This window comes from Procambarus clarkii, chromosome 37 (genome assembly GCF_040958095.1).
Source record: "Procambarus clarkii isolate CNS0578487 chromosome 37, FALCON_Pclarkii_2.0, whole genome shotgun sequence".
Classification (NCBI taxonomy): domain Eukaryota; kingdom Metazoa; phylum Arthropoda; class Malacostraca; order Decapoda; family Cambaridae; genus Procambarus; species Procambarus clarkii.
In genome coordinates, this window is record NC_091186.1 from 38324008 (window position 1) to 38350136 (window position 26129).

At 41.9% G+C, this 26129-nt stretch overlaps 1 protein-coding gene across 1 annotated transcript in view; it reads left to right on the top strand.

Moving 5' to 3' along the window:
• Nucleotides 1-2242: 2242 nt before the first annotated feature.
• Nucleotides 2243-26129, top strand: part of LOC138371910 (uncharacterized) — a 163826-nt gene continuing 139939 nt past the window's right edge. Inside the window, exon 1 of the mRNA XM_069336960.1 lies at nt 2243-3265. Within this exon, the coding sequence (XP_069193061.1) occupies nt 2243-3265 (1023 nt within the window). The remainder of the gene's footprint in view (nt 3266-26129) is intronic.

Genomic DNA, 26129 nt, shown 5'->3' on the forward strand with positions numbered 1-26129 from the left:
AAAGCCGCCACTGTGAGGCGTGAACGACCTTGCAGATAATATCTTCAACTAGTGCTGGTGTTAAAGGAGGGACCTTAGACTTGGTTCCTGACGACACGTGATCAGCCAGCTTGAAACGCATCAATCCAGGATAGGTTCACCGGAGCCTGGGATGCGAAATTACGGCAATCTTAATACTTACACAGTGCCCACAGCTAAGTACTTTTTATTTGATGCATCATTTATAAGTTTATTACTAGCGGGGTGATTGCACGTCACGCGGCGAGACAACACCTAATAACAGGTGATTAGAATTCTATCTGTAGATATCAGTAATCTTGAATATGAATTGAGTAGTTAAATCAATTGCTACTGGTAGTTATTTATCTTGCAGCTTGAGAGACGGATTCCTCATGCTGCCTTCTCCATGTTAATCGTGCCATTCGTCAATGTGCCAGAATTGGAGATTAAGAGGACTTCCAGAGTTATCTAAAGGAACCTACTACAAGCTAAGGCTTATCTCTTGTTTTCTATATTTTAGCAATTTGATACATTCAGAATGTTTTCAACATAATGTGTGATTTACTGTAATTCATTGCTATGCTCATATTCATGTTCTTCTTTGTATGAATAATATTATATTCAGCATTATTTATAGGATTAGATTATTACTAATTGAATTAGTGAACGAACCACACTGATTCCTGGACGTACTGACCTCCAGTAATAACCCCCCAATGTAGGTGTTTGAGGTTTGGTTTTTTTAATAATACAGCCCATTAATTATTCTTATGATCATACTTTCTAGTCATATCCATAGTCACTGGTTTCCTCTAGAATTTTATCTAATGATCTGAAATTCTCAGTTTCCCTCTTTACTTTAAAAGCGGGTGGTCCTTCGTAATTTAATTTACTACTTTAATTATTAATTAATCAGAATCAAACCCAAATATCCCACATTATGGTCCTTTGAACCGGATAGGCATTAAATTTATAATTAAATTATTAACCATTAATAACTAATCCTTGTGTGATAGAAGCTAGACTAACTATTTAATTAATTGTGTCAACTAACATTGTAACACATCAGTTAGCCTAGATCACACTAACATATTGCTACTTTTACCTCATGTATAAAGTGGCTTTAGTGGGTCATAGCCAATTACCTACAACAATTAGACCTATACCTCACACCGAGGTGAGAATCTTTAGGTCACCAGGAGCAACAGCTCACAACTTTTACAATAACACCACCCTAACACCTGTGTTAGAGTGGCCTCACCACCTAACCATCATATACTTAGGTGGTAATGACATCCACCCCACTCGTCATCCAGCCGAGGTGATCAAACACCTCAAAAACATAATTTCTTCTTTCAAGCTCATCAGTGAATCAGTAGTATTCACATTAGTGGAGCCTCGCCAACCAAGCCAAGATAATCGTTGGGGAGTAACTCCGGAATACTACCTGAGAGCTGCTAAGTATATAAATTTCAGGCTGAAAAAGCGAGTGAGATTGGATGTCACATATATACAATTTACAGCCAGACCTTACAGACAGAACCTGACTAGAGACGGTGTACATTTGTCAGGGGAATCTAGGTTGCATGTGGTTGACAAGTTAATTAACACCATCAACCATCACAAAAGGCTGTGGCTAGCAAGCCAAACTTAACTGTACATAATTGTTCACCTGTGTGTGCAAGAGCACTCTTATAAAACAAAAACCCAAAAATACAGCACAACTATATTTACCTTATTGCACCACAATAATCTTTACCCATGTTATTAGGTAGAATTTAGGCTGAGATTGTGCTGAATTTGGTACAAGCCCAGACTAAATAAATTTATAGTTCTTAGTTAGGAATTATTACGACTAGATCTAAAACTAGTCAGTGTTGTGTATATATTACATTATTTGTGCTGACCCTCTATAGGGTGGGATAAATTTTGAGATAACTCTGATTGGAGTGTCTCCATAATATTTCTCTTGTATACATTATTTTGTGTATCTAATTTGTGTAGTGCTGGATTTTCTCCATTAACTCTGATGGTGATATGGATGAGCTAACCTGACGAGAACTAGTGGTGAGATTCAGACAGTGCACAAAATATCTAGCTATTACGTGTTAGGTAGGTAAACCCATAGTCTATGCAAGTATATTAGGCTATTCCCATTGATATTGAAACCCACTGAATGAATCAATATCCCAGTTACTTCAGTAATAAGTATTTACTGACCAATCAGCCTTTACCCAACAAGATGGATACGGCTACCAAAATGAAAAGGACCCTTGTTGGTCTGAAAGGTCATTTAACCCGACAGATTAATAAATGTCAAAATCTGTCACAACAGTCAACGGTTGATTACTTTGAATTAGAGGATTTATTACAAGTTGCTGAAAGTAAATTTGTTCATATTAAGCAACACATGAATTTGTATTTGACCGAACTGCAATCAACCTCTATAGAGAGTAGTGAACTTGATGAGGTTATAGATGAGTTAGCTCAGTATGAAGAAGATATTCGAGTTAAGCTTCTACCCTATAAGAAGCAAATTGCTAAAAACAAGCTGACAGTAACTTCCACTGTACGTACAGATCCTGAGGTTAAATTACCTCAAATCAACATACCCACATTCTCTGGTGATGAGAACGAAAGTTGGGATGACTTTTGGAGTAAGTTCGTAGATGCAGTAGACTCTAAAACTAACATTCCTCCAACCCCTAAATTCACTTATTTACAAGGCCTGTTAAGAAAGGAAGCCTTGAAAGTAATCTCCAATATAACACTGACCAGTGATGGTTACGCATCAGCTGTACAATTGCTCCAAACCAACTACGATAACAAGGAGAGAACTGTTACTGTCTTAGTTCAAAAATTGCTAGATTTACCCTCTGCTAATAATTCTACAGAGTCTCTCCAAAACTTCAGACTAGAGTTAGAGTCTTTACTCAAGGCCTTAAGCCTTAAAGTCCAAATACAGTCAGCCGAATGGATGACTAAAGTAGTTGTTAAACGAAAATTACCAAGAGAAACTTTAGATAAGTTGTGTACTATTTACAATACGACCTTTTTGACTCTGAAAGAAATCACAGAAGGTCTACATACCTTAGTCGAAAGACAAAGAGCCAATCAAGACGGGGAGAAAGTTACAAACTCCTCTACTAACTCTTATCGTAGTTCAACTCAAGTTGACACTTCGATCAGACCTAAACAGACTTTAAATAAGTCTAATAAATTCACAACAAAAACCACACTATCCACTGGGAAAAGAAGTGGAAATGTGGGTACATATTCGGTGTCTCCTTCTGAGATAACCCACGACTTGTCTACTAAAGAGAACAAGTCAAACAAAGAGAGAAAGTGTCTGCTATGCAATCAAGAGCATACTGCATACCAATGCTCAGTTTATCCTACTTATAATGCTAGGATTAAAAGATTACAGGAATTGCATAAATGCACTAGATGTATGGGTTCTCATGATCCCAAGAAATGTGCAGTACCACTACGTACTTGCAACCGTTGTAAACAGGGTGTACACCACTACGCCTTATGTAGGAAATCTCCTACACCTACTATGACCACTGGAGAGAATTTTACTAATTCTACGTCAGTGCAATATTGTAAAGTACATCACGAAGTGAATGTGCTTACTACTGAGTCAGGCAACAGTACTACCTTGCCTACTGCTCAGCTTAAATTGATAAATCGAAGATCTCGAATTACCAGTAGAGGTCTCTTTGACCAAGGTTCCCAAAAAACCTTTATCACACAACAGTTGGTAGATGATTTAAATTTAAAACCTACCAAAAGTGTGAAGTTAAACATTTCTGGTTTCCTATCAAATAGTGGGCCACGTGACTACAAGGTAGTCAAATTACTAGTTAGATTAGGATCCTCTGCCAGCCCAATTCATGCGGTGGTCGTGGATAAGATTCCTACGGACTTGCAAGTCACAGGATTAGCTCGTACAGCGAGACACCTTAAGCGAAACCACATGAGGCTAGCGGATCATAAAATAAATTCAGACTGTCTCACAGATATTGGGATATTAATAGGCGCGGATCATTATTACAAGTTTATCACTGGATGCACTAAGCAACATGGTATGAATTTGTTGTCGTCCGCAGGTGGCAAATTGCTCACAGGACCCGTGCTTTTCAGACAAGGTCCAGCGCCCACAAACCAACAAACCAATAATGTAATTGTGGCGTGACTAGGCTTAGAGCAGTCACCCCTACGCTTCAGGGAAATAGCCGAGGACATTGAGTCTGACCCACCAATACATCGTTTGTGGGATTTAGATACGTTAGGCATCATCCCTGAGCAACCAAGTCCTGATGATACATGGACTTACCAGCAATATCTGGATACGGTTGTCTACTCAAATAAACAATACTGGGTAAGACTTCCATGGAAGTTAGATCATCCCCAACTTCCAGTGAATTATTTTATGGCAGCCTCACAATTGCGGTCTCAATTAACACGACTGCAGAAGCAGCCAGAAAAATTAACCATGTATCACCAACTTATCCAGCAACAACTTAACAATAAGTTCATTGAAGTTGTTGAACACGATGACCGAAAAGCAGGTCATTATTTACCACATCAAGCTGTGGTGAAAGACTCACTGACAACACCTATTCGTATTGTCTTTAATTGCAGTGCTAAAGTAAAGCCTAATAGTGTGTCTCTAAATGAATGTCTCCAAACGGGACCTAGCCTAACACAAAGGCTACATGACGTATTGTTGCGATTTCGCACAGGCATTTTTGCCTACACTGCTGACATCAGCAAAGCCTTTCTCCGAGTAGGATTGCAGGAGGAAGATCGTGACTACACAAAATTCCTCTGGTACAAGGATCCACTGGATCCTAACAGTGAAATAATCACCTCTCGGTTCGCCTCTGTATTATTTGGTGCTACATCCTCACCGTTTCTTTTGCAAGCAACATTAGACACGCATTTGAGGAAATCAGACAGCCCTTATAAGGCAACCATTAGCGACAACTTATATGTCGACAATTTCCAGGGGACAACTAATGATCAAGCTGATCTGGTAGAAATCTACCATGAGGCTAACCGTGAACTGTTAGGAGCTAATATGCCTCTACAGTCATGGGCCTCAAATAATAAACTACTTAACCAGTTAATTGAGAAGGAATTTCCCGATTATCAGGTACCCAGGAGCTTAAAGGTTCTAGGCGTGGAATGGAACACCAACACTGACGAAATGAATGTCAAGTCAATGCAAACTGATAACTCAACCCTTACCATGAGAACACTGCTCTCATTTGTCAGTCAACCATTTGACCCTTTAGGCCTACTTAGTCCTATATTAATAAGGGGCAAGCTCCTAATGCAGGAGTGCTGGCAACAACATATGGGATGGGATGATCCGTTACCAAGTGAGTTACAAGCCAAATGGCAAATACTCTCAACGGATTTTAATCAGTTAGGTGTTTTGAAATTTCCACGTAATGCCTCGGGACCAAACTTACCCACCAATTTGCACGTTTTTTGCGATGCCTCTGGCAAAGCATATGGCGCAGTAGCCTATTTAGTTAACAGTGCTCAATCAATTTTACTCACATCAAAAGCAAGAGTTGCTCCCATCAAAAAGAGATCCTTACCTCAGATGGAGTTGACTGCGTTGCTAGTGAGAGTAAGATTGGCCCATTGCCTGGCGAAGACACTCAGTAATATCCACTTTGGTGAGATTGTAGTGTGGTCAGACAACGAGGCAGTCTTACAATGGGTAAGAAACAATAACAACAAAACTCCTTACGTCAGTAATCGCGTCAGGGAGATTCATGATTTATCCGCAGGTTATAAATTTAGACATGTCCTACTAAGGACAATCCTGCAGATTATTTGTCAAGAGGATTGACATTAAAACAACTTGTCAAATCTTCGCTGTGGTTCAACGGACCTTCATGGCTTGTTGGTGGTCAGTGGCCCAAACAGAAGCCACAAGTCATTGTGACCAATATCACCACTCCCATGAAGGACCCAGAGCCTCAGCGAACATTAGCCATTAATCCTCATCATTATTCTAATTTAAGCAAATTGTTACGAGTGACTGCACACGTGTTTGATTTCCTCTCTAAAATAGGAATACGACACAAATTCCCCAATCCTGTTCATTATTGGATTAAGCGGGCGCAGCAAGAGACTTACAGAAGCGAATTTGAGAATCTTCCGGATAAACTCACTAAATCTCTGGGCATCTGGTACGATGTCAACACTCATAACATACTACGATGTGGAGGACGTTTGCTACATGCAAAGATTGACTTAGACACTAAGAACCCAATCCTTTTACCTCGCCACCACATCATAACTAAACTTTTTGTCTTACATCACCATCAATATGGTACCCTACATGGTGGAGTTTTAGATACTCTCACCGATCTTAGACAAAGGTACTGGCTTCCTCAAGGTCGTCAGACTGTTAAGACCATTATTAAATCTTGTGTAATCTGTAAGAGATACGACGCTAGAGTCTGTCCTTACCCAGGACCTCCTCCACTCCCAGAAGAGCGAGTAGTTCATCTTCGTCCATTCGAAACCACTGGAGTAGATTATACAGGAGCCTTACTCCTCACTGGTAACCCAGATAATATACCAGTCAAGGCGTACATTTGTCTCTTTACCTGTGCTACAACCAGAGGTGTGCACTTAGAGGTCACCCCAGACATGAGTGCTGAAGCTTTCATTCAAGCTTTCCGCAGATTTGCTGCCCGTCGATCATGTCCTAGATTAATGATATCAGACAACGGATCTAATTTTGTAGCGGGAGAAAGCTGTTTACGAGAAATCTGGAACCACCCTGAAGTGCAATCAGTCTTACAAAGAAGACAATGTCACTGGAAATTCATAGCACCAAGAGCCCCTTGGCAAGGTGGGTTCTATGAGCGAATGGTAGGCACAGTCAAAAGATGTCTAAGGAAAACGTTGCACCGACAAAGGGTCAGTTACTCAGAACTCCAAACTATTGTTGTAGAAATCGAGGCGCGAGTCAATAACCGCCCGATCACCTACCTGTTTGATGATTACACCCAGAGAGAACCACTGAGCCCCTCTCACTTGATCCATGGAGGTCTACTGAGCCCTCTCATCCCCTTAGCCGAAGAGGACCCTGTAGACCCATCCCATGTGACCAGAGGAGACTTGGTGGAAAGCTACCAACATCTTTCTAGAGTTATCAACAGGTGGAATGAGGTGTGGACTCGAGAATACCTCACAGCTCTACGAGAATACCACTACGGAGCTTCGAGTCCTTACAATAAGGTACAATTAAAACCTGGAGACCTTGTACTAGTCGACAGTGATGGGCCAAGGTCCGAGTGGCCTATAGGAAAAATCGTCACCATCCACCCAGATCGACAAGGTGTCCTAAGAGTGGTTAAAGTCTTATGCAAGGGCAACACTACTCTAAAAACTTTAGAGAAGCTGGTTCCCCTAAAACTGACTGAACAAGAATATCAGTCAGATCCAGCTTCCCCAGTAATTTCAGAGGACAATGAATTTGTTCCTCCAAGCAACCGTCCCACTAGAGCTGCAGCTCAACAATGTAGGCGGAATTTGCGAGCCTATTATAACTCTGAAGAAGAATAATTTCCTTCATTTCCCACTAAGGAAACTGTGCTGATACTGCGATGTGATATCACGTAACGAAACATTACACGTCACTATGACCCAAGATATCGCATCATTGTAGATTCTGTTAGTTTAAATTGGGAGAGTTAAATTTATAAATATTGTGTAGGCTACAAACAACATGTTTCAGTTGACATGTGAATAACAAGACTTAAATTCTTGTAAGTCCTTGATAAATCCGGGACGTTCGTTATGTGTGTACTAACATACTAACCTACTAACATACTAATGTGTTAATCTTAATATCACTTCGGGATAGGTCAGTACAACACAGTACACTGCGACCCTGGGAATCCCCCCCCCCCGGAGTTATGTTGGATATTTCCAGCATCGAATACAGCATTGTTGTATTCTCATTACTTATTACTAACCATACTTAATATTGTAGTAAGTAAAAGTAACAACTCGTAGAATTCTCATGTACTAATAATTCATCTGTGCATTAGGCTAGAATTCTCACGTCACCTGACGCCAGTATTGCGTCAGATTTCTTTACAGTAAAACACATTATATACAATTTGTGTGAGAATTAAATACGATTCTCCATAATTAAAGCATTCTGTATGGCAACTGATTGCAGACGAATGGTTCTCTAACTAAAAGTCGAATAGAGCTTTAGAATCATAACGTCTACCTCGCGATAGAGGTAACGTCATCAATGAATGCTATGGGGAGACATTAATTCCTCTCCCTTATATATTTACTATTCTTAAATAGTTAAATAATAATATTCCGTTCCTCTAAATAATAAACCCGTCCAGTCTTTAGAGTTTCAAGCGCGAATGCGAGAAATATTAATGTTCAAGCCAATAATTTGTGTTGTGAACGTCGACTGGGCGTGGGTTGGGGGACGCCATCCTCAGTCGGGAAGCGGACACGTGCAGGGCCAGAAGGAGGCAAAGCTGCGCTTACTGTACTCACAAAAGACGCCATTGTCCAGCATATAGGACAAGTGTGTCCATCCACAGATGAAAGCCGCCACTGTGAGGCGTGAACGACCTTGCAGATAATATCTTCAACTAGTGCTGGTGTTAAAGGAGGGACCTTAGACTTGGTTCCTGACGACACGTGATCAGCCAGCTTGAAACGCATCAATCCAGGATAGGTTCACCGGAGCCTGGGATGCGAAATTACGGCAATCTTAATACTTACACAGTGCCCACAGCTAAGTACTTTTTATTTGATGCATCATTTATAAGTTTATTACTAGCGGGGTGATTGCACGTCACGCGGCGAGACAACACCTAATAACAGGTGATTAGAATTCTATCTGTAGATATCAGTAATCTTGAATATGAATTGAGTAGTTAAATCAATTGCTACTGGTAGTTATTTATCTTGCAGCTTGAGAGACGGATTCCTCATGCTGCCTTCTCCATGTTAATCGTGCCATTCGTCAATGTGCCAGAATTGGAGATTAAGAGGACTTCCAGAGTTATCTAAAGGAACCTACTACAAGCTAAGGCTTATCTCTTGTTTTCTATATTTTAGCAATTTGATACATTCAGAATGTTTTCAACATAATGTGTGATTTACTGTAATTCATTGCTATGCTCATATTCATGTTCTTCTTTGTATGAATAATATTATATTCAGCATTATTTATAGGATTAGATTATTATTAATTGAATTAGTGAACGAACCACACTGATTCCTGGACGTACTGACCTCCAGTAATAACCCCCCAATGTAGGTGTTTGAGGTTTGGTTTTTTTAATAATACAGCCCATTAATTATTCTTATGATCATACTTTCTAGTCATATCCATAGTCACTGGTTTCCTCTAGAATTTTATCTAATGATCTGAAATTCTCAGTTTCCCTCTTTACTTTAAAAGCGGGTGGTCCTTCGTAATTTAATTTACTACTTTAATTATTAATTAATCAGAATCAAACCCAAATATCCCACACCCAACGCTCCCCTCTCTCCCGACACCACCCACCCACCCCACCCCCACCCCACCCACCCCACCCCCACCTACACCATGCGCCTCGAGTCTCGGGCAGACGGGATTAATATCGTATGGCCCGCCTCATGTTTTCATATACGGACAAAGGCACGATTATCCGGGGGACTGACCGGATAGTGTAATTTCTGCAGAAAACATGCTTTAATCCGGTCCCTGTGGCTATTTTGGCCGGATATTGTGATAACTTTATCCGTTCACGATTTTGGCCGTATAAGGGCGTTTTTCGGATGTTTGAATCCCGGATAATCGCGGGGTTACAGTACATTATATTTGTTTTTCGTGCCAATCCTATGTATAATGAACACATACACTATATTATGGCAGTAGAACATCCGTACTGTCCGAAGACACTTTTTATGTCCATGACACATGTACACATATCCGACACATATTTCCAATGTATCATGCTAATTCATGTATATATACAATCTATTTACACACTAAACACTATCACACACTATACACACACACCATAAACACACTGAAAACTCCGGGACTGTGAGCTGCCACACCCAGCCAGTCCTCCCTCACTCCACCATCATACTCGCCATCACCCCTCCTCCCACCATACTGTTATTCACACCAATGTTTCATGTTCATTTATGTATATTTACAACATAATTTACACACTATACACTGTCAAACACTATATACATTCACCATCAACACACTCAGAACTCTGCAAGTGTGAGCTGCCACACCCAGCCAGTCCTCCCTCACTCCACCAACATCTTACTCGCCAACATTGCTCCTCCCACCATACTGTCATTGTTTTTATTACACTATTTACACATGTCATGTATACCTATCTACATGTTTTATTTACCAGAACTATGCAAGTAAGCCGGTATTGTGTGAGCACAGTGGCCGCCATACACTGCATGAGAAATCACACAGCAGCCAGCAGACGACGCTACACTTACGACGTCACCTCCCTCACCAAAATAGCTCATCCCAACATATTCCTGTTGTTACACTATATACACACATTGTATATACCCACGTACATAAGTGTTCACCATATCGAACCACAAAGACCACAGAACCACTATGGTGAGCAAAACAAGAGTGGCTGCCACACACAATGACGCTATCTGGAGTCTCTCCCTCCTCCCTCACCAAACATCCTCCTCCCACAATACAATGCACAGCGCTAATTATCACCACAATCCTGCTATTATCACAATCCTGGTCACTAATTCCTGAAAAGAATAATTGACCACAAGTTTATTTTGTAAAGGAACCTACAAAGTCGTTTGACGATTCCTAGATGGACGAAATAATGCTGTTCCTGTAGCAAGCACTGTGAACAGCACTGAATCACTGATATTTGAACACCGTACACAGTCATTAGCAGGCTCTTCTGTAATACTATCATGGCTAAATAATACATGTTATATATATATATTTTGACATTAGGCGATGCTGTGGTCACAAGCTGAACAGCAGTGCTGTGAGCTCATGTTGCGTGCGCCAACCTTGGTTGCTCACTCAGTACCGAGGCTCTCACACCCGGGAATGAGGTCAACATTTTTTTTTAAAGATGGCATCTGTTTACAAGATCCCTGAGGAAGCTGATGTGAATCCCATGTAGCCGCGGGCGTTTTCAATCATAAGCTAAAAATATAAGATCCCGGAGGCACGTTGTGCATCCCTTGTCAAGGGCCTGCAGGCGCGTTGCATAGTTGAGGAATTAAGGGTATGAACAAGCAGGAATTCATACAGTTGAGGAAACTAGCAACTTGAGGGTTAGCAGGCTCACAGAGGTCAATATTACCTGCTTGATACCTGCTTGATGGGGTTCTGGGAGTTTTTCTACTCCCCAAGCCCAGCCCAAGGCCAGGCTCGACTTGTGAGAGTTTGGTCCACCAGGCTGTTGCTTGGAGCGGCCCGCAGGGCCACATACCCACCACAGCCCGGCTGATCCGGAACTTCTCTTAGAAAACAGTCCAGTTTTCTCTTGAAGATGTCCACGGTTGTTCCGGCAATATTTCTTATAGTCGCTGGGAGGACGTTGAACAACTGCGGACCTCTGATGTTTATACAGTGCTCTCTGATTGTGCCTATGGCACCTCTGCTCTTCACTGGTTCAATCTTGCATTTTCTTCCATATCGTTCACTCCAGTACGTTGTTATTTTACTGTGTAGATTTGGGACCTGGCCCTCCAGTATTTTCCATGTGTATATTATTTGGTATATCTCTCATCTCCTTTCTAGAGAGATGAATTTGGAGAGCTTTGAGATGATCCCAATAATTAAGGTGTTTTATCTCGTCTATGCATGCCGTATAGGTTCTCTGTATTCCCTCTATTTCAGCAATCTCTCCTGCTCTGAAGGGGGAAGTGAGTACTGAGCAGTACTCGAGACAGGACAACACAAGTGACTTGAAGAGTACAACCATTGTGATGGGATCCCTGGATTTGAAAGTTCTCGTAATCCATCCGATCATTTTTCTGACTGACACGATATTTGCTTGGTTATGCTCCCTAAACGTTAGATCGTCAGACATCATTATTCCCAAATCCTTGACGTGCTGTTTTTCTACTATGGGAAGATTCGATTGTGTTTTGTACCCTGTATTATGTTTCATATCTTCATTTTTGCCGTACCTGAGTACCTGAAATTTATCACTGTTAAACATCACGTTATTTTCTGCTGCCCAATCGAAAACTTTGTTGACATCTGCTTGTAGTTTTTCAATGTCTTCAGCAGAGGTAATTTAATATGCTGATTTTAGTGTCATCTGCAAAGGACGACACGAAGCTGTGACGTGTATTTTTGTCTATATCAGATATGAGAATAAGGAACAGTAGCGGTGCAAGGACTGTACCTTGAGGTACAGAGCTTTTAACATCGCTTGGACTCGATTTTATCTGATTGACTGTTACTCTTTGTGTTCTGTTCGACAGGAAATTGAGTATCCAGCATCCTACTTTTCCAGTTATTCCCATTGACTTCATTTTGTGAGCTATCACCCCACGGTCACATTTGTCGAACGCCTTTGCAAAGTCTGTGTAAACAACATCTGCATTTTGCTTTTCTTCTAGGGCTTCTGTGATTTTGTCATAGTGGTTGAATAACTGTGACAGACAGGATCTTCCCGCTCTAAATCCATGTTGTCCTGGATTGTGCAATTCATTGTTTTCCATAAAACTAGAAATTTGATTCCTAATCACTCTTTCAAACACTTTTATTATGTGTGATGTTAGTGCAACTGGCCTATAATTTTTTGCCAAGGCTTTACTCCCCCCCCCCTTGTGCAACGGAGCTATATCTGCAGATTTAAGTGCTGCTGGTATCTCCCCTGTATCCAGGCTCTTTCTCCATATTACACTGAGTGCTCTCGCTACTGGTACTTTACATTTCTCTATGAATATTGAATTCCATGAGTCAGGCCCAGGAGTTCAGTGCATAGGCATATTGTCAATTTCTCTTTCAAAGTCTTCCGAGTTTGTGGTAATATCCGTTATATTATCTGCAGCTTGAATGTCATTCATAAAGAAGCAGTCTGGGTCATCAACTTTCATGTTGTTTATTGGTGTGCTAAACATAGCCTCATACTGGCTTCTTAGAATTTCACTAATCTCTTTGTTGTCCTCTGTGTACGTACCTTCATTTGTAATTAACGGTCCAATACTGGTAGAGGTTTTTTATTTTGATTTTGCGTATGTGAAAAAATATTTCGGAGTTTTCCTTATCTCTTGTATAGCTTTCTGTTCCAATTCCATTTCCTCAGATTCATATGATCGCTTCAACGTTTGTTCTATTTCTTCGATCTCCCAGCTTAGGCTTATTTTCCTTGCTTGTGATAGTTGTGTCTGCCGAAGCATTTCCGTTATTTTTTTCCTTCTCCTGCACAGTTGTCTGCGTTCTCTTTCTAGAGTGGTCCTCTTTCTGCCCCTCCTCACAGGCACGTGCTTCAAGCAGACCTTGTAAGCTTCAGCTGTCAGTTGAGCTATTCCCTGTGTGGGAGTTTTGTCGTTTATGACCGTCTCCCATTGAATGGTTGCAAGGTCTACAGTTATTTTTTCCCAGTCGATCCTCTTATTGTTAAAATTGAATTGATTGAATATTCCTTCTCGCTTGTTGGGTCTCTTAGACCTACTACCGTTATTTATGCTAGTTTGCACTTCAATGAGCTTATGGTCTGAGTATGAAGTATCTGAGATTGTGATGTCTCTGATTAGTTCATCATTGTTTGTGAACAAATGATGAACTAGAAAACAACAAAAACACACTAAAAAACAAGTCTAGTGTGTTTTCTTTCCTAGTTGGTTCTGTAATCTGTTGATTGAGCGAGAATTTGTCACAGAATCTCAAAGTTCTCTGACCTGTGGTTGGTTATTTCCCGGGTCATTCCCTGCTATGATATTTGTGTTTGCCATTCTCCATCTTAGACTCGGTAAATTGAAATCTCCAAGGAAGATTAACTCTTTTGCTGGCCTGGCAGGCGACCTAGCACACACTGCAACGAAGGCTGAGCATTGGCCGTGAGCGCAGAAACCACACTCAAATGTTTATACAGTGTGACCTCACTCGAACGAGGCGTAGGCGTTATATGAGGCGAGGCCGATTCGTTTCACTGCGGAATTCATTCTACTCGTCAGCCCCAGGCTGTCTCTCCCCTTCATGTGAAAATAACAAAGGTCCTACATCCACTATCAACAAAACAAAAAATCACAGAAAATCTATTTATTATGTATTTATCATTTTGAACATGGCACATGATAGAACAATCAATTGTAAACAATTCCATATTAAAATCAAAACTATGTGACTGTTATTGGTGGCCACAAATATGATGTAATGGCCAGGATTTCCATAAGCCAACTGTATCAGTCTACATAAATATTCATAAACAATTCATTTATTATGAAGTCTTCATTTTCACTATGGCATTTGATAGAACAATCACTTACAAACAATTTGGATTAAAAATTCTACATATATGAGCATTATTGAATCCAAAAAAGCAAAATCACATAATTTTCTCAACAAACTGAAGAGGAGGGGTGGTTGGCGGGCCGCCGGTGGTAGGGGAAGGAGGGTCAGGGCCGGCCGCTGGTAGTCAGGTGAGGGAGGGGAGGGGGGGGGGGGGGATGTAGCATGTAGGCGGTATAGGAGTGAGGGGGGGGAGGGTGGCAGCCAGACTGACAGGCCTTGGGCCAGACCAGGCCTCAGGCCAGACCTCAGACCAGGCCTTGAACCCAGACCTCGACGAAACTTGACCCAATGTTGACTGCATAGAGGCTAGCCGCCTCCTTACCCCTCCCTCCCCCCCCCCCCAATACATCCCCTCACCACTGACCCCACACTTTATTATGAATTCTTCATTTTGACTACGGAATATGGTAGAGTGAAGCATTACAAGCCACTCAAATGGTAACATTTTCTCTCCTAATTTTGTCAAAAGCAGCAAGTGAGCTTAGTATCGAGGCAGGCACGTGCTGCAGCAGTCAGCTGGTGTCTCTACTCGCCCTCCTTCTCTGACGCCTTTCCACCCCCTAATACATCCTCTCACCACTGACACCACAATTTATTATAAATTGTTCATTTTGACTATGGAATATGATAGAGCTTTGTGTTGCAAACAACTGAAATGGTAACATTTTCTCAGCTAATTTGGTGAAAAGCAGACAGTGAGTGAACTATCAAGGTAGAGCATGGAGGCGCCAGCCACGTGTTGCCATTTACATGATAACTCTGGCCAGAGCTCTCCACTGACACAACCTGCCTCCCCTGATACCACTGTTACTCCAGCTTCCCTGACAACTTCCACCACTGACACAACCTGCCTCCCCTGACACCACTATTACTCCATCTTCCCTGACAACTTCCCCCACTGACACAACCTGCCTCCCCTGACACCACTATTACTCCATCTTCCCTGACAACTTCCCCCACTGACACAACCTGCCTCCCCTGACACCACTATTACTCCAGCTTCCCTGACAACTTACGCCACTGACAACCTGCCTTCCATAAGAATAACTTACACCACCTGCCCCCCCCCCCCCTAACAATAAACCCTAAATACTGACACCACTTGCCCCCCCCTGACAACAATTCTCACCAATGACCCTTGATACCATTTTATCATCCTTCAACCATTTATCCCTAGAAACAATGGGTAAGCATAATAAAACACTGTATAACTTTTTACACTTTGGCGAATCATAGATGATGACAGCCACCTCCGACGCTCGGTCTCGGTGACTGCTTGGATGAACAAACCTCGCTTAATCAAACATTTGTATGTTCCACTGAACATTTAGTACCTAATTCAATTTGTTCGGATCTTCTGGGAATTCGCTAGAACGGGGTTCGTTAGTGAGGATGAACTGTACTCTTTTTCAGCTTTCTAACCTCAATTTTCATGCTACGTCATTCATTTTGCTATCAAACTGTTCACAATATAAAGGGGCACATTTAAAACCAGTCCCATAATATTTGGACAATAAATGGAATTTTTAAAAATGCATTAATTGATGATGGCATTACCTTCATCAGGGACTCAGCGTGTTTTGGTTTTATGATGTCGATACGCTCATCAGGCCGCGAAACCCCTGATATTATTAGTTGCTTTTTGTTAACCCTTGGGCTGCTCTCTTGCGATTTTAGCCTGCAACACGTCTTATAAAAGTGTTCATCTGTGTTTCCTGATCATGGGAAAAATAGAAAATAATTTGTGACATATTTTGACCACAATAGGGCGAGGAAGTCTGGCAAAAGTGAGGCGTTGACAGAGTAATCATTGGAGGCAGTCAGCTCCACCCGAGCTGTCAGGCGGGAGTTGCCACAAAAATATTATTACTTAATTATTTCAATGTCTTTGATTTTTTTTCTGTTTTTTTTCGAGTAATATTATTCAATAGTGTGTAGTGTGATATATTTATATAATAAAATGTGATCCATCGCTATACTCAAAAAGTATTGTGAGCATATTAGTGATTCAATTACAGTGCATCCTCACTCTAACGAACCCTACTCTAAAGCATTCCCGGATAATCCGAACAAATTGCATTTGGCGCTAAATGTTCAGTAGAACATACAAAAAATTCATTTGTGCTTGTTCCACTGATGGTGATGGACCTAGGCCGGTATGGCAGGGCTGTGAGAGCTGTGTACTGTACATACTCTCCACATCGTTCACTTCAATATCCGTATCACTAGTATCAGACACCTGTCTTAGGTCTTTTTCCAGATTTGAGTTATCAAAATCCCTGGCATGCTCATCTTCAAGGAATATGCCCTGTATTTCAACATCAGAGAGTGTTTTCTCAAAAACATGGCCAACTAGAGACTGGGAGCTCAATATGGATACATACAAAATGGTTGCTACCTTGAATATGAGCCTGCCCACAACCGTGGGGAAATGCTGGGAATTTTTTTCAAGCTGGCGAACACCTCAGGGAATCCATCTTGTACCCAAGTTTTGAACCCTACAATATACCTACAGAGTGCCTTAACCACTGTGATGCGCCGAGTTTATTGTGACATTCTCCGTGCACATGAAATCAAGTGTTCCCCAAAAAATGTTTTTTTAACTCTGAACATGTATGTCTATGTAAAAATAAATACAAAATTCCACTTACTTTGGCTGTGGGGACGTGGACAAGGTGCACTGTGACGTCATCACGGCTGGTCGCCCGTACCAGAAACTCCCAGAAACAAGCGTGCAGGCCATTCAAGCATTTGATGAGTTGCCACAAATATATTTTCAATTATTTGTTCTATGTATTTCCAATGCGGTTTTATTAGTTTTTTTATTGTATATGATGCATATTTTTGTTATTTACAATATGTATACAACAGAACGTTCATAATGTTCCATGGAACTGTGATACTGTGTGTCAGTAATGTATCCACAATGTTTATTGTTGCAATATTACTTGCTAAAAATTCACTAAGATTACAATATGTATAGTTTCACACACTATTTACACACTAACACACTGTATTACACAATTAGTACTTCGGAAGTGAGTAATAATCAATGAAGTAGTCCATGGTACAGAGCGCGAACTTCGCTCTCGTTGCACCAGGTACAGATAGATTTTCGCTGTTTCTTTGTTCTGTGTGCTTGCAAATAACGCACTCACGTACATCCCTTGGCTTTAGTACTTGTAAGTGGTATGTAGCCAAGCTCGTAATGCGTAAGGTAGTCTTGAAAATATCGCTTTGTAAGGTCCTGACTGGAAGATTCAGTCATTTATAGCAAGTGTCAGTCACTCTAGAAGAGATTCAGCCATTCTGGAAGAGATTCAGCTAATCTTGAAAATATCTATGGAAAACACCACCATGGAAACTGCTAACACTGTTCATCTATGCTATTTGTATCAGATGCATCATCACTGAACCCAGAAAACGATTCATCTATGTATCACCTATATAAATTGGAGATGGCATAAGTGGGCATGGGTGGCGTTTACAGCTACAACTGGATACGCTCGCTGTATCATCCTAATAGGTGCGGTATCACTTGCATCCGACCTTTGTGTTAGGTCCTTATTGCGCCTAGCTTCATCAATATCATGACCCTTATGTTCTTCAAGCTATAAGGTCTGAATTTCACCGACAGAGCGATCTTTCAACACTGCGTCAGACAGGTGTTTGGGAGCCAGAGGCGCGTGCACCACCCCATGGTTACTCACTCAATACTAACCCAGCCAGCAGCCCTAGGACATTCTGGGAATTTTTTTTCAAAGAAAGCTGCCTCTCACTGGAGGTCCCAAGAGTTCATTTTGTATCCAACCTACCGCGAGCGTGTTTTGACCGTGTACAAAAAAAAAAACTTTTGTCGGTGGGGACAGTTATTGGCAAAAAGCATTTGTCGTTTGGCACAGTGCAGTGGTTAAGGTGTTATGCGCACCCCTTGATCGAGCGAAATTAGGCGCTAATGCATTTCAGAGGGTTAATACACTCAACAAAACTGGTTAATAATACCATGACTAATACAATCAACATCACTGGGTAATGCCAATATGATGAATACACTCACCATCACTGGGTAATGAAAACACCAAGAATAACTCTTGTGTGGCTCCGGGCTATTTAGCATTTGTCACCCACAGGCGCATACCAAAAAAAAAAAAAAAAATTTTCTTCCTAACCTGTTAAGTCGTGTTCCCTGACCATGAGAACAAAAAATTCAATTGAACTTACCGACGACGTAATTGAGCCGACAAGATAGGGCGAATGACGTCACACCATGCATGATCGCTCATGCACGGTGTGTCCCAGAGGCGTCGTGCGCGGTCTTCAAGCAGCCAGAGTTGCCACGAATTTATTTTCGCGGCATTATTTACAGTGTCTAGGCCTATTTTATTAGCAATAATAGTCACTAATTGTGTTGCACATAATGTTACATCACAGTCATTGTCAATAAATGTTACATACATCGAGTATACACATGTGCACACAAATGTTTTCCATTACGCCATTATATTATGTATCACAATGTTCATAATTATATGTACACACAAGCACGCACTATGTACAGGTTTTTGCACTATTATTGCACATTTAGAATTCTTGGAGAGAGTGGTAGTCATTGAAGCAGTCGACAGCACACAATGGAACTGCACACGCTTCACACCATGTTTGCACCACTTTACGTTTCTGTACTCTCCTTTTTGTTGTTTTACATACTAGGCATTCACGTTGGCCTATTGCACGCTTTCCAGCTGGTGGCAAATGTTTTAGTCTGTGTTGCTGAAAGGCCTCCATGTGAGCAAGCCTGGGTGTTGCATCATGCTGCAACACTGGGTTCATGATTGGTCTTCGCATGCCAGGGACATCTTTACCAAACTTTGCTAATAACTGTGTTGCAAGTGTAAAAGCAAACGCACGGAAACTAGGTTTACGTCCAGTTTTCACCAGATACATATTATAGCAGTTCAACATGCTCATGTCAACATGATGGAAAAAACACTTTTTTCGTCCATTTCAATGTTTTCCGCACACACTCGATAGTGCCAATCATCATGTCAGCCTTATCAATCAAACGCATGTTGATATTACAGTATAGTCAAGAACACAATCTGGCTTATATACTGGTTCTTTCATTACACAGTTCACCTTGCCACTGTTCACCATTGTACCCTCATGAATGGTTGTCAGCATGTTCACTTCTCTCTTGTCTTTCCACCGAACCGAGAGTATTTGATCACATTTCCGTAGCTGGCACTCACCAACTGCAAGTCTACCGTCAAACACTGGCATTTCCCTCCTTCGTGCCTTTACTGTGCCAACCAATCCAGTTCTATTTTCAACCAAAAACTTAGTTAGCAATGGACGTGTATAGTAATTATCTGTGTATAAGATGTGGCCCTTGTTCATCCATGGTGCCATCAGTGACTTTACCACACTACCCGAGAAACCATGTTCGTCATTACCGGGAATGTCTACATCGCTAGCTGAATACAGAATCATGTGTAACACGTATCCTGTTTCACAGTCACACAGTACAAAGAATTTCAATCCAAATCTGTTTCATTTGGAGGGAATATACTGCTTGAATAAAACATGTCCTTTGAAAAGCACAAGGGATTCGTCAATCACCAGCTTCTGTGCTGGTACGTAAAAATCTCTGAACTTATCAATCACTTCATTCATATAGTGCATCACTCGCCAAAGTCTATCATCCTCTGTCCGGTCCTCATTACTTGCAAAATGCAGACACCTGAGGAGTATCTGAAACCTATCTCGGGATATATATTTCCCTAAGAAAGGTGTTGAAATAGTCAGATCTTTGCTCCAGTAATCTGTGATAGCGTGTTTGACACAGTGCTTCATCAACATACATATTGCTAAAACACATACATTTCACCTACATTGGTGGTTTTCCAATGTTGCAATCGTGAAAATTCTGTTATCTCTCTTCTAATGAGATGAGCCGCATGAAGGTTCGTTTGGTGTACAATATATTCCATGAGCGGCTCATCATAGAATGCTGTAAAATAAAATAGGATATGAGTGTAAAATTCACTCATATCCTCTCCATTATCAGGAAAAAGCTCGGTAATCCCATCTTTATTGTCAAAGGCAGGAATTCGAGGAATAAAACCAGCACCATCACTCCACACTAGTACACCTGGTCTCCTGCGAGACGCAACAGGGGCACGACGGCGAGGAAGTGATGTACACAGTGGACCAGGAGCTGAAGCCCGTCTACGCACAGTACGGCCGCTACGTGCACATAAGGTGGAAGCACGTGAACATCACCACACTACACAGTACCCCATAAAAGGTTGATGCATAAGCTGGAGAAACAGGCAGGAGTAACTGGTAGGGCGCTCCAGTGGATAAGGGAGTACCTAAACAATAGGAAGCAGAGAGTTATAGTGAGGGGTGAGACCTCACTTCTGGCGTGAAGTCACCAGTGGAGTCCCACAGGGCTCTGTACTTGGACCTATCCTGTTTCTGATATACGTAAATGATCTCCCAGAGGGTATAGACTCATTCCTCTCAATGTTTGCTGACGACGCCAAAATTATGAGAAGGATTAAGACAGAGGACAGTTTGAGGCTTCAAGAAGACCTGGACAAGCTGCAGGAATGGTCGAACAAATGGCTGTTAGAGTTTAACCCAAGCAAATGTAATGTAATGAAGATAGGGGTAGGAAGCAGGAAACCAGATACAAGGTACCATTTGGGAGATGAAATACTTCAAGAGTCAGAGAGAAAGACCTGGGGGTTGATATCACGCCAGACCTGTCCCCTGAAGCTCATATCAAGAGGATAACATCAGCAGCATATGCCAGGTTGGCTAACATAAGAACGGCCTTTAGAAACTTGTGTAAGGAATCTTTCAGAACATTATATACCACATATGTCAGACCAATCCTGGAGTATGCGGCTCCAGCATGGAGTCCATATCTAGTCAAGCATAAGACTAAAATGGAAAAGGTTCAAAGGTTTGCCACTAGACTAGTACCCGAGCTGAGAGGTATTAGCTACGAGGAGAGACTACGGGAATTAAACCTCACTTCGTTGGAAGACAGAAGAGTTAGGGGGGACATGGTCACCACATTCAAGATTCTCAAGGGAATCGACAGGGTTGATAAAGACAGGCTGTTTAACACAAGGGGCACACGCACTAGGGGACACAGGTGGAAACTGAGTGCCCAAATGAGCCACAGATATATTAGAAAGAACTTTTTTAGTGTCAGAGTGGTTGACAAATGGAATGCATTAGGAAGTGATATGGTGGAGGCTGACTCCATACACAGTTTCAAGTGTAGATATGATAGAGCCCAATAGGCTCAGGAACCTGTACACCTGTTGATTGACAGTTGAGAGGCGGGACCAAAGAGCCAGAGCTCAACCCCCGCAAGCACAACTAGGTGAGTACACTACCCGAGAACATCACCATCACTACACTACTCTTGGTGCCTCATGTTGTTCCATGCGGCGGCGCTTGGCTGGGCGAGACGCTGCTGACGTAACAAATTCTCGCCCAGTAACACCACTGGTACTGGCACCAGGCTCGGTAACACTATGCTCTGATTCCACTTCACTAAAACCAGAAAAAGAGTCACCTTCCTCTGACTTGTCACCGAAAATATCCTCAGACTCTAAATAAACACATGAACTGTGTGGTCGTGGGTGAATTGGAGTAGACACTGGGCGAGGTGGTATGGGTGAGCGTATAGGCCTCACCATGGGAGGCGGCTGTATCTCATTTTTACTGTCAGTGCTACTATCATCGGTCAATTGTGTGTAGTCTTTATCAATATCAGTTATCAAAATCACTTTCCTCACCATCAGAAAATAATTCACTGGTTATTTGCTCTTGGGCGAGTGATTGCGTGGTGCGCGCCCGATAAGTGTTCGGCCGTGCGCTCGACATGGTGGCTGCTGGGTAACTGATGCCTCCCACGCGATGGTAGCGTGAGCTGGATTTTTTTTTACAAAATGGTGTCTGTTTACTATAACCCCTAAGCAGCGTATGGGAGTCCCCTCTACCCGCGGGCCTTTCAAATCTTGCGCGGTACTCCAATGCATCATATGATGTGGAGCGCAAGTTACTGCAAGTCACTTAACCCATCATATGATGTGTTGCGCACATAAAGGGTTAATACACTCAGCATCACTAGTTAATGACAACATAATAAATATACTTACCATCACTAGTTAATAACAATATGATACACACACACACACTGGTAGTACAGTAAGAATAAAATTGTCCTTACCATCATTAATGGGCAGAAGTTGTGTCTGCTATCGTCCTTGGGAGCCGAGCAGAGATGGAAGCAGTATTACCTATTAGGCAAAATAAAACAAATTTAAGGTTTCTATTACTAAATTTTTCCCACCAAAACATAGTACATTTTTAGAAAAATTTAATAATATTTTTTAGGTATTGTACTTTGAGCAAAAGTAAGGAGGGCAGCCAGGAGTAAGGAGGGTGGGCAGGAGTATGGAGGGTGGGCAGGAGTATGGAGGGTGGGCAGGAGTAAGGAGGGTGGGCAGGAGTAAGGAGGGTGGGCAGGAGTAAGGAGGGTGGGCAGGAGTAAAGAGGGTGGGCAGGAGTAAGGAGGGTGGGCAGGAGTAAAGAGGGTGGGCAGGAGTATGGAGGGTGGGCAGGAGTATGGAGGGTGGGCAGGAGTAAGGAGGGTGGGCAGGAGTAAGGAGGGTGGGCAGGAGTATGGAGGGTGGACAGGAGTATGGAGGGTGGGCAGGAGTAAGAAAGGTGGGCAGGAATAAGGAGGGTGGGCAGGAGTAAGGAGGGTGGGCAGGAGTATGGAGGGTGGGTAGGAGTAAGGAGGGTGGACAGGAGTATGGAGGGTGGGCAGGAGTAAGGAGGGTGGGGCAGGAGTAAGGAGGGTGGACAGGAGTATGGAGGGTGGGCAGGAGTAAGGAGGGTGGGCAGGAGTAAGGAGGGTGGACAGGAGTATGGAGGAGGGGCAGGAGTAAGAAAGGTGGGCAGGAATAAGGAGGGTGGGCAGGAGTAAGGAGGGTGGGCCGGAGTAAGGAGGGTGGACAGGAGTATGGAGGGTGGGCCGGAGTAAGGAGGGTGGGCAGGAGTAAGGAGGGGTGGGCAGGAGTATGGAGGGTGGGCCGGAGTAAGGAGGGTGGGCAGGAGTAAGGAGAGTGGGCAGGAGTAAGGAGGGGTGGGCAGGAGTAAGGAGGGTGGGGCAGGAAAGGGGAAGGGGGTATGGGCGGGTTCTCGGTTGCCTCCCCTCCCCTCTCTGACAACCTACGTAATTACCTAAGTGTAATTACCTAAGTGTAGTTACAGGATGAGAGCTACGCTCGTGGTGTCCCGTCTTCCCAGCACTCTTTGTCATATAACGCTTTGAAACTACTGACGGTCTTGGCCTCCACCACCTTCTCACTTAACTTGTTCCAACCGTCTACCACTCTATTTGCGAAGGTGAATTTTCTTATATTTCTTCGGCATCTGTGTTTAGCTAGTTTAAATCTATGACCTCTTGTTCTTGGAATTCCAGGTCTCAGGAAGTCTTCCCTGTCGATTTTATCAATTCCTGTAACTATTTTGTATGTAGTGATCATATCACCTCTTTTTCTTCTGTCTTCTAGTTTTGGCATATTTAATGCTTCTAACCTCTCCTCGTAGCTCTTGCCCTTCAGTTCTGGGAGCCACTAACTGGAACTGATGGATAATGCAGTGATAAAGAGATGCAAGCACTTGTACAATGTACAAAGAAGAAGAATAGTAGCAAGAAGTGTCCACAAAGTGGATATGCAGCTGGTGTCTGTATAGCATTGATGAGTGATGCATCATAATACCAATAATAATGAGTATGTTATCATGCTCTATTTTGTTAAATATCATAAAAATGTATTGCCTAATGTTAATATCTGTTACTGTCACCAATATCCAAAAAATATATATATTTTTTATCTCCTTTGTTTATTATCTCATTTTGATGTAACCTCTACATCCTGGAGAGTACATACCCATCCCTAACTATGTCAAGATAGAATGAAATTGGTCACCCAATAAATCAGTCACAACTGGCAGAACTTGGGACTTTGAATTTTTTTTGACTGAGTTTTTCAGATTTCAAATTCTATTTTCTTTGTCTCTTTAGGCGGTTTTTGATGATCAGGGCTTTATCACTTTTATAAAGTACAGTAGCACCTCGATTAACGAGCGGCTGTATCTAAGATCATTTCGAGTAACGAGTGAGCCACTCACAGCAAATTTGTCTCTATTGACGAGCTTCACCTCTATTAACGAGCAAAACCACATGGTGCTTCCTAGCGTCTCGCGGGTTCTCACAAATTCTCGGACGCCTCCAACGCCAGTGTTGTTGTTGTATCGCGCACGACAAGCATCCCTCTGCATTTATTTGTGCTTTTCTTTCGGTATTTTGTGGTTTTGTGACAACAATTTGTAACGCAAGATGTCGCCAAAGAAGCTACTTGTTAAAGATAGTCTTGTCAAGAGGAAGAAACACACAATTACTATGGATTTGAAGAAGGAAATTATAGCAAAGCATGAGCGTGGTGTCTGTGTGACTGATCTCACAATGGAGTATGGCAGATCCTCATCAACAATTTGCACCATTAGTAAGGGGATGAGGAGGTAAGGGAGGATGCTGCCGCTTTCAGTGAGATCAGGGAAGTGTTGGGAATGTTTGGAAAGGTGACCGCATTCTTGGAAAAACTGCCCTGATAAAGCAGTGACAACCTTGTGTGTGAACATGTTTAATGACAATTTGCTGACTCGCTTTAGGAACATCCTAAAACAAAGACAAAAGCAATTGTCAATAGATACGTTCTTTGGAAAAGTAGAGAAAAGAAGAGCCAGTGATAGTGAACCACAATCCAGTCCCAGTGGGGAGAAATTTCCGAGAGAGGCCCCCTGATTCAGAGGTGGATTCTCCTTCCACACCATAACCCCTCTCCTCCTTCCCACCTCCCCATCGTCTCATTCAAGCAAGCAACGACTCTTCATAAGGTAAACATGAAAATAGTACAACAAAACATTCATAAATACATGTGCAGTATTATATTTACATTATAAAATGTCATACAAGTATGGATATTTTTGTGAGTGGAACGGATTAAATTTATTTCCTTTATTTTATATGGGGAAATTTGTTTCTAAAGACGAGTTTTCCACATAACGAGCTCGGTGCCAGAAAGGATTAAACTCGTTAATCGAGGTGCATTTTTATCCCCTAAATCATTATAATTTTTCCTATACAGTATTTAGTTGTTTTTTTTTGGGGGGGGGTATTTTTTCTTGACATCATTCCAACACATATTGACCTACAACTTTCACATATTTGAGTACGAATGCCAAACAACGTTTATTAAAACATATAAGTAAATTAATGAATTAGAACTACCTTAATCATTGTCGATAAATTTAACTTCAATTATCTCTAAAACTTTGAGTCAGCTTCAAAAAATTCAGTTTCTGACCGATTCTCACGATTTTTACAAATAATGTGCACAGTTGTCTGTTCTACAATCCTATTAGAATGGATTTTTCACAAACCCTAAACATTTGTAGTTATCAATTTTTTTTCTAA